Source organism: Musa acuminata, chromosome BXJ2-8 (genome assembly GCF_036884655.1).
Source record: "Musa acuminata AAA Group cultivar baxijiao chromosome BXJ2-8, Cavendish_Baxijiao_AAA, whole genome shotgun sequence".
Taxonomy (NCBI): Eukaryota; Viridiplantae; Streptophyta; class Magnoliopsida; order Zingiberales; family Musaceae; genus Musa; species Musa acuminata.
Genome location: NC_088345.1, coordinates 13,375,626 through 13,385,570, shown reverse-complemented (window position 1 = coordinate 13,385,570; position 9,945 = coordinate 13,375,626). Strand labels below are relative to the sequence as shown.

Sequence of the window (9,945 nt, the reverse complement as noted above, 5' to 3'; positions counted from 1 at the left end):
ATCCCAGAGACCGTATATCGAGCATGGTGCTGTCAGACCCATACGATTTCTACTCAAGTCTCGCTCTAATCGGATTCTCCCGGAGAACTCTTTCTCTCTCAACCCGAATGACCCTGGCCAGGGATTTGTTTGAGAAAGAACACATGGGATATTCCTCTCATGACGCCGAGAGTGGATGATCCTTTGTCGACACTCAATAGCCCTCGTAAGGTCGACTACCACTCCCAATGACCAGCTGTACTAGATCTAGGACAGCCAAACCTATAAGTCTGGTATCAAAGAGTGGAGCACTCATACAGGACATCCTTGGTGTCTCAAGTCTAAGGACCAGATACACCACTAGGACTACGGAAACGCTGTCTGACAATAAGGCATCATCAACCATCCAGCATTCCGTAAGCGGATCAATCAGTGAACTCATTCTCCAATGAGCACTTGTACTGTATCCCTAGTGTCCCTACATGAGCAGCTATGAGACCAGCTGCATCCATCATATGGACGGGTATACAGCACACCAGTCTATTCGGTTATCACGATGTCCCTCTCGAGTAACCTATGACCGGGATTATTTAGGATATGTGTTTAAAGGTGAATCGATCTCATTATCGTGATCTCATCACGATCCGATTCCCATTGCACAAATCCAAGGACATCACAATATATATATGCATTTATGCAATAGTTATAAAGTGATATACGCCAAAATATAATAAGCAAAAAGATTCTGTATCAAGTCACACGTGCCATCACTCACGTGATTGGCTTGCTGGGCACCTATGACTAGCAGTTAGGACCCTGAAAATCTGGGATTAGACACTTTTAGGCTCCATTTTTAAAGCTAGTGGGGCCTATAAAGATCCCACCCTTTCCTGCATGAAAGGGCACGAAACCTATTGGCATAATCTTGAGTTCTTGAGCCTTAAAGTGTTGTAAAAGTTAAAGTTTTCCTCTTTCATCTCTTAGCCTTGTAACCATCTAAGAAAGAGGAGTGAGACTTATAAGGGTTGTCTCCTAAACCCGACAAAAGGAGAAAAGTTGTAAAAGGTGGTTGGCCTTCGCCTATTGAAGGAAGGCCTCTAGTGGACGCTAGTGACCTCGTCGGAGGAGGAAGCCGAAAGTGGATATAGGTCATGTTGACCGAACCACTCTAAAACTCGATTTACATTTACTTTGAGTAACTTTCTTTTATAGCAAACTACCTCTCCTCCTTACTGTGTTTTAACTACGTCTACATACGTTTTCACGTAAATATCATCCGAGATCAGCTTTAATCATACGAAGACTTTACGAAACCGACACTTTTCATTTGTGCAATTTACATTACTGCAAATCACCTTAGTCTTCTCTTGCACTTTCACGAAAGGTTTCAAGTTCAAATTCTTTCTGAAACAGATTGAATTAAAACCATTCTCGTTAGAATCGGTTTTAATAGAAATAAGTTTTTTTAAAATAGTGAAAGTTTTCCGCTGCACTAATTCACCCCCCCCCCCCCTCGCTTTTAATCCTAACAATTGGTATCAAAGTAAGTTTCACTCTCATTTGGTTTTAAACCAAAGAGAGATGGTATTTGCTGGCAATCTAGAGGGTCATTCAATTACACGTTCGCCCATATTCAATGGTACAGATTACACATATTGGAAGACTAGAATGAGGTTCTTCTTAATTTCAATGGATTTTGAGCTTTGGAACGTTGTCGAAAACGGTTTTCAAAAGTCTTCTCTTCCAATGAACGATTGGAATGAGTTGGAGAAGAAGACTTTCACTTTAAATGCCAATGGTATGAATGCCTTATTTTGTGCATTAGATAAAAACGAGTTTAATCGAGTATCGATTTGTGAAACGACTTTTGATGTTTGACACACACTCGAAGTGACTCATGAAGGTACTAGTAGAGTGAAGGAGTCAAAATTTAATTTTTTAGTTCATTCTTATGAGTTATTTCGAATGAAACCGAGTAAGACCATTGGAGACATGTACACCCAATTTACGGATGTCGTCAATGGTCTAAAAGGACTTGGTAAAGGTTTCTCATATTTTGAACTCGTTAATAAAGTTTTAAGATCTCTTCCAAAGAGTTGGACCCTAAAGTAACGGTTACTCAAGAGGCCAAAGATCTAAATAATTTTTCTCTTAAAGAACTAATTGGGTCACTAATGACCTATGAAATGACATGAAAAGCTCATGAAGAGCTTGAGGACACCCTTCCAAAGAACACGAAGGATATAGCACTAAGAACACAAGAAGACCATTTGAAAGAAAACTCAAGTGATGAGGACTTTAATGAAGACTTGCACTATTAACAAGAAAATTCAAAAAAATTATAAAAAAAATAAATTCAAAAATGATACTAAAAATAAATTTGAACTAAAGAAAGAACAAGTGATATACATAAGAAGTCGAGACACTTCAAGAGTGAATGTCCCCAAGCAAAGAGGAGGCAACCAAAAAAGAAGGCTCTCAAAGCAATATGGGACGACTCAAGTGCATCCAAAGAAGAGGAGCCCACCACACCGAGCAAGTTGCTCACTATGCACTATTAAATGCTTTTCATGAATTATTTGATGAATGTAGAATTTTGAGTAAAAAATATAAGTTTTTAAAAAAGGAACATACTTCTCTTATTAGCAACTTTGATAGAGTAAAGATTAAGCATGAAAGTAGCTTAGCTTCCTACACAAAATACCATGAACTAGAAATACTACAAAAGGAAAATGTGCTACTTAAGAAAACCTTAGAGAAGTTTGAGGTTGGTAGCAAGTCCTTGAACATGATCCTTGCCAACAAGGGTTACGTTCATAGGAAAAGCGAAATCATATTTGTGAGTAACTCTCATCAAAATCCAACCACATTTATTAAAGGTTCTACCTTACATGTATCACCTTACACCAAATGCAACTTTTATTGCAAACCTGGACATGTTGCGTACAAATGTCCTTTCAAGAAATATAGTCCACATAAATTGATTTAGGTTCCTAAAAGAACCTCAAATGACTCGATGCAAAATGATAAACTATGTAGATCGATTTTTGAAACACCCAAGGTCAAATGGGTATCTAAAAATTATCCTCTTTTGTAGAAACGTATACCATCACAAGCTAGGAGCAAGAGATGATATCTTATTTTTGGATACTTAAGGTTTATGACCAGAGATCCAAAATAACTCATAAAGCTCTCTAGCCAAAATAGCAAAGAAAAGATCATTAGAAGTAATAATTATTGCATCTCATCATCTATATTTCAACAATAAACTTATTTGCAAGACTCTATAATAGGCTTATGTGCTCAACAATATTACCACCATTTTTATATTTTAAATTAACAAGTTTTCTAAGGAGAGAAATTCTATTTCCCACTATCTTTTTCGTAAAAAGATTTTCTAACCTTGCCAAACAACTTCAGCTCTAATTTCATTAAAAATATGTTGATGCAAACTTACATCAATCCATCTTCTAAAATAGACAATAGCTTTTTTATGTTGAATCTTTCATTCCTTATCTTCATCATACACCTTCAAGTGGAATAATTTGATAAGTTTAATTTAATTATACCATCTGACTCTTTCATTTCAATCACATAAGAAAAACTATCACCAAACAATCTGATGCTGTGATACCACTTATTGACAAAAACTATTATAACAAAATAATTATTTTCCCTTTTTGTATATCAAAATGTGTTTTCTATCAAAATACTAACTTATTACTAAAAGTAAATATTAACCAGAGTAATATAAACAGTACAACAATGAATCAATAATAAAGTGAGATACCAAATTTTTTACATAAAAAAAACCTGATGTCAAACCGTTTGATCGTATCTTAAAACCTGGCTTTTTCTCTTTCCTCTTTTTCTGTCCCCCCCCCTCCCCCCTTTTTTTTTTTTTTTTTTTCTACGTTGCCATTGTTTCCGGAGTTCGTTCCTTCCATTTGTTTGTCCTTTTTTTATTTTTAAATAATTCAGATTTAGGTTGAATGTTCAAATCATTCGGTCCAAGCTTACCAATAAGATGGACCCAATAATATTATACTAGGAACTTGCAAGATTCCTTTCGATACTTTTGGATGGAATGTAAGATGGTATGTCTAAAGCTTTCAATATATTAAGTTTTCTATTAGAGATAATATTGACATAAAGAATCAATCTTGAGCTTAATTTGTTTTAGTTTTTAGATAGAAAATAATAATGGTGGAAGAAGCGGAGATTCACCCTAGACACCGTTCAGGAGACGTCCTAGGTAGGAAATCCAAGAATCCCGTGAGGTCACTCTTTTGTTGACCCACCCACGGCGCATTTGTTTGTATATTGTTCCACCCATGCTAATTGATGAAGCACTTTCATTGTTTTGATTTACTCCGTTTTAATCTTCATCTCGATGCTATGCGACCTATCACTCATGTGACAACAAATTCATCTCCGAAACGAAAAAAATTATGCTCAATTTCTTTTCGTTGGAAATTCTAACGTTCAGATTATAAAAAGATAATTCCAATTCCATAATAATAAAACTCTTTCTAATTGATCGATTATAAAAAAGACAAATGATTCGACAAATAAAATTATTATTTTAAGTAAATAAATATTTATTTAGAAGAGATATTTTGATTATTTTACAATTTATAAAAACTACAAGTATATTTAAAAAAATAATAATTATGCTCTTTCCAACCGCTGATTAAAAGCTAGTTGGAGGCATGTAGGAGAAGAAAAATCTCCAAAAAACACTTTTCATACTTCTTTACCAATTTAGAAAACATAGATTTATCTGACACTAGCGACGAGCAGCATGAATTCAGACTTCATCCCACGACGAAATGGCTGAGAGAGGCTCGAGGATGAATTTTTTTCCCAGGACCAGAAACAAAAAGGTGAAAAACACTTTTATTGGGGTGAGAGAGGCTCGAACTCTCGACCTCAGGATAACTCGGAAGCTATGAGACCTACGCGCTAACCAACTGCGCCACCACCCCGTTATATTTTTAGATTAAAAGAAATAATCTATAATGTAGATTAATACCCGTAGTGAATTACACGTGAGTCGTGACTTTTGCCATTTAACGCCTCGCTGGCGCACATATGTCGGACGCCTTGTGTTTCTGATTCCCGTGGGAACAACGATGCATGCTCTCTCTCTCTCTCTCTCTGCGTTCTTGCGGTTTGCCCCCACAATTTTGTTTGATTCATGCAGATTCTGTCGGTAGTAGACGAAGAAAGAATGGGCCCGGCGCCATTTGCCGACGGCTGATGCGTCAAGACAACCACATGCAACTAATTTTAAGAGAAAAAATAATAAATGAATAAAAAGGACAAAGAAGTGGGGCCTCATGCGCACCTACTAAAAGTGATTTGTCAATCAAATCGTCTGCATCTATGAAAAGCATAAATACACGTCGGTCAGAGATAAGTAAGTGCATATCGCCTACGTTTTCTTTCGTGTAAGCCACTTTCCTTCCTGTTGCGTCGATTGATTATTTATTCCTTCCCTCATCCACCACGTGAGGAAATTAGAATGATAATAAAAAGGAATAAAATAAATAAAAAAAAAAAAAAGAAGGAAAGGAAAGTGGCTTCCTTCCTCCCCGCGTGACCACAACAGCAAACCATACCACAGCGTCGTTTTCCTCATCGAACCAGCGACGACAACGTGTCGCTTCCACCTACCCACTGCAGCAATAAAATAACCCCTCTACGATGGCGCCGCCGCTTCAACCCATCCTCTACATCTGTTCACATTTGCCTATATTTACCGCCCCTTTCTCCATCTGTCATTCCATTTACGAGCTCCGTTTGGCACTCATTGCGACTCCGCCATTCGTCCTCGGCCTCCTGCCCGGCCGCTGCAGACCCGTGATTTACTGAATTAGCGACCCAGCGATATATATATATATATATATATATTCCCCCTCAGCAGTCCTCTCAGTTCTCTTATATTTCCAAAATGACCCCCTGATAGGACAACTAAAATATACTCCCCTCTTGCTTTGGACAGATCTATTAATTTCTCGGTTTGAAATTGTTTATATCTCTCTTGATGCCTCCGTAAAAATATTATAAATCTACACACAAAAAATATTATAATTGACTCGAAATCCAAAGCAAATCAGTTTATCAATGTCTATTTAAAAATAGATATTTCTATTGATTTATGGTGAGAAACATTGAAAATAATCTATACATCAATTATTATGTTTTTAACAAGATTTCGATCTCTTTGTATCAGAAATACTAAAATTCTATTTAAAAATTAAATGGGAGTTTGGGATTTTCCCATAAATTCGTCCGATCTAATTAGGAACAGAAGGTATGGTTCGGTGACTGTGCCATGCCATATTTACCGGAAGGAAACAAGCCGGAAGCAGCAGAGTACGCTTTCCTTGAAAGCGAAACGGGCCACGCCTTTTGCGTGCGCCGATCTCTCTTTCCTTCGTTTGCCTGCTCGTTTCTTCCGCGCTGTTTGCGCCGCGCCCTCTTTCCGGTGTCCACGGCCCCTCTCCTAGCTTCCAGGTTTTTAGAAGCCGCCCATCGCTGCTCCCCCCGAGCCTGGACTCACCCGGATTTACCGGAATCCAGGGATCCAGTTCGTGCGCAGGAGTCCGGCCACGCCGGTGATCGAGCAGGAAGCGGATGAACCTCTGGTCCGACGACAACGCCTCCGTGATGGAGGCCTTCATGGCCTCCACCGACCTCCAGGGCTTCTCCTGGGCTCCTCCTCCCACCCCTCCGCCGCCCTCCACAGCCGCTTCCTCCTTGGATCCCGTGAGGGCCGTCCGTGGTCCTGCCCCGCCGGCGGCGTCGCCGCAAACTCCAACCACGCCCGCGTACCTCAGCCAGGAGACGCTCCAGCAACGGTTGCAGACGCTGATCGAGGGGGCGCGAGAGAGCTGGACGTACGGCATCTTCTGGCAGTCGTCGGTGGACGCCGCCACAGGGGCCTCCTACCTGGTCTGGGGGGACGGCTACTATAAGGGCCGCGAGGAGGACAAGCGGAAGCAGCGGCCCACGGCCGCCGCCTCCCCCGAGGAACAGGAGTACCGGAAGCGCGTCCTACGGGAGCTCCACTCGCTCATCTCCTGCGGCGGATCGTCGGGGATGGACGAGGCCGTCGAAGACGAGGTCACCGACACCGAATGGTTCTTCCTCGTCTCTATGACCCATTCCTTCGTGAACGGCGCCGGTCTTGCCGGTCAGGCTCTCTACGCCGGCGCGCCCTCCTGGGTCGCAGGCGACTCCCGACTTGCCGCGGCGCCCTGCCAGCGGGCGCACCAGGCGCAGCTGCTTGGCATCCAAACCATGGTGTGCGTCCCGGTCGGCTCCGGCGTCCTCGAGCTCGGTTCCACCGATGTCATCTTCGAAAACCCCGAGATCATGGGCAAGATCCGCGTCCTCTTCAACTTCGACTCCCCGGATGCACCCACCTCCTCCTCGGCAGCCGCCGCCGCACCATCCTCTCTCGCGCTGCAATCTGCGGTGGGGACTCCCGCTGCCGATCGGGGCGAGACCGATCCATCCGTGCTCTCGCTCACAGATCCGTCCGCGGTCGAAATCAAAGACTCCGTCTCGTTCCTCTCGACCACCGCCGATATGTCCGTCACGAAACCCCAGATCCAATTCGGGAACAAAGCTACCTCCAGTAACCTTATCGAAAACCCTAGCTCTTCGTTCCAGACTCAAAAATCCCAAAACCACCAGCAGCAGCATCGGAGCGGCGGCAGTAAACCGCGGAACCAATCTTTCTTCTCCAAAGATCTCAACTCCTCCGAATTCGCCTCGAACGACTCCGTGGGCCCCCACTCGTTCGAGCGGGAGTCTGGAAATATCCTAAATTTCGCCGGTGGCAAGAGGAATTCCTCGCCAGCCCCTGCCGCCGGCAGCCTCTTCTCCCACCACCCAGCCGCCGCTGCCGCCACGGTGGACGACAAGAAGAACACGAGATCCACGGGGGCGACGTCCAGAGCGAGCAACAACAACGATGAGGGGATGCTCTCCTTCTCATCGACTCCGGTAAGACCACTCCCCAACTGTCAACGGAATTCTTCCGGTGGCGGTCGCGGTGGCGGGGGCGGGATCCTCGACGCCGCCGATTCTGATCAGTCAGACCTCGTGGCCTCGGTGCGGGAGGTGGAGAGCAGCCAGGTGGTGGAGCCGGAGAAGCGGCCGAGGAAGCGTGGCCGGAAACCTGCCAACGGCCGCGAGGAACCTCTCAACCACGTGGAAGCCGAGCGGCAGCGGCGCGAGAAGCTCAACCAGAGGTTCTACGCTCTCCGTGCGGTAGTCCCAAACGTGTCGAAGATGGACAAAGCTTCCCTCCTCGCCGACGCCGTGTCGTACATCGAAGAACTGCGGTCAAAGCTCCAAGCAGTGGAAGCCGACGGGGAGGAGCTACAAGCACAGGTGGAGGCCCTCGAGAAGCAGCGGGATTCCGGCCGTGCGCGGCCATCGCCAACCGCCCAACACGAACAGATGGTGAACGGCGGGAGCCGGTGCCATGGGGTGGAGATGGAAGTGAAGATACTGGGAATGGAGGCAATGGTAAGATTACAGTGTGAAAGAAGGAATCATCCAGCTGCAAGGCTGATGACAGCACTGCAAGAGCTTGGTGTGGAAGTACACTACGCGAGCGTGTCCGTGGTGAAGGACCTCATGATCCAGCAGGCGACGGTGAAGATGTCGCCGAGCCGAGTGTACACGCAGGAGCAGCTTAATGCTGCTCTCTATTCCCGATTGGCTGCCGAGGCACCAGTCCGTAGATAGCCCGTGATCACGTGGATATGATTGGTTGTACGTAGGAGACAAGTTTGGATCATGCTGTATTGTGTATTGCGCTTATTGATGTAACGTTATATTTAGATGTTGTACCTTCATCTGGCAGGGAGGTTCGAAGATGTCGTATTGCTAAGAATGCGGTCCGTTTTCTGCTGCTGCTGCTCTCATAAGTATCTCTGACTTCTTTCTTCTTTCTTCCTTATTAATTAGCCAAAGAGACAAAATTTGAAGAAGGCTTACCACCGCGCATAACAAGACAGGGCTAGATAGTGGGCCTGATGAAATCAGCCTTGGGCTGCCATCCATAAGCTGAGCTAAAAATCGAGATCGAGAAGACCCATAGGCCGGCCCAGTGCGGGTTGGGAAAATATTCACCGTCGCCGAATGCAGGCGCAAGGATCCTGCCGATCTGGCGAGAGCAAGGCAGTGAGATAGGCGGCCGGTGACGTCGACGGCGTCGGCATCGGCATCGGCATCGGCAGGGAAGGCGATGGCATGTTCGTATGTGCGGGAGACACCCTGGCAGAAGAGCCGCTCCACCGGAAACAACTCCTCCATCTCGGGACCAAGGGCCGCTCATAGCGTCGCATCTTCAAATGGGATTAGGGTTTCTACGACACTAGGGAAGCGCCGGGCCGGAAACGAAAACAAACGCTCTAATGTGCGGCGCGATTTTGGATCTGGCGAGGGTTTTCCGCAAGCGTGCTTCCAAATTGTGCTCTTGAACTCTCACATCTCGACCGTCGTCTCGTGACGGGGGCGGCACCACCGCCTTATCCGAATGCGGGTCTGGACAATCGGAGATGAGCGCCGGGTCACACGGGACCCACGTCGAGATGGGTTTTGTGGGGGCACCGCGAGGATGGCAAAGCGGGATAGGGACATTAGATGGGTTTGTGAGGGCACGGCGAGGATGGCATAGAGGGAGACGTACATGATTGGTGGGATGCGTTCAAGTTTTGGCTTCGTTTGGGTACGGCCACCGTATCCAAAATCCGCGACAGCTGTAGAAGCCACCGATGTGACAACGTCCTTGACTCGTACGGGTTTGGTCCGTAACGCCTTGAAGGAGCTTTTTGGGATTGATTCTTTAATGTATGTGAACTCGCGTCTTTGTATGCGTGTATAACGTACGTGAAGTTCTTTTCCTCCTCTCGTTGCAACAACGTATGATTTCGATCTGAA

At 44.9% G+C, this 9,945-nt stretch overlaps 1 protein-coding gene and 1 non-coding gene across 2 annotated transcripts; one reads left to right on the top strand and one right to left on the bottom strand.

Annotated features, from left to right (window-relative positions):
• Positions 1-4,882: 4,882 nt before the first annotated feature.
• On the bottom strand, positions 4,883-4,967 carry TRNAM-CAU (transfer RNA methionine (anticodon CAU)). Its single transcript is given in 2 exon segments — positions 4,883-4,918; positions 4,930-4,967. It is a non-coding gene; the product is annotated as a tRNA-Met (tRNA).
• Positions 4,968-6,361: 1,394 nt separating this feature from the next.
• On the top strand, positions 6,362-8,914 carry LOC135619267 (transcription factor MYC2-like). The gene has a single exon (XM_065121128.1). The coding sequence runs from the start codon at positions 6,622-6,624 to the stop codon at positions 8,746-8,748; it is 2,127 nt and encodes a 708-aa protein (XP_064977200.1). The 5' UTR covers positions 6,362-6,621; the 3' UTR covers positions 8,749-8,914.
• Positions 8,915-9,945: the final 1,031 nt, after the last annotated feature.

What these genes read in the sequence shown, in the direction of transcription:
- LOC135619267 (XM_065121128.1), top strand. Translation starts at nt 6,622, where the DNA reads ATGAACCTCTGGTCCGACGACAACGCCTCCGTGATGGAGGCCTTCATG.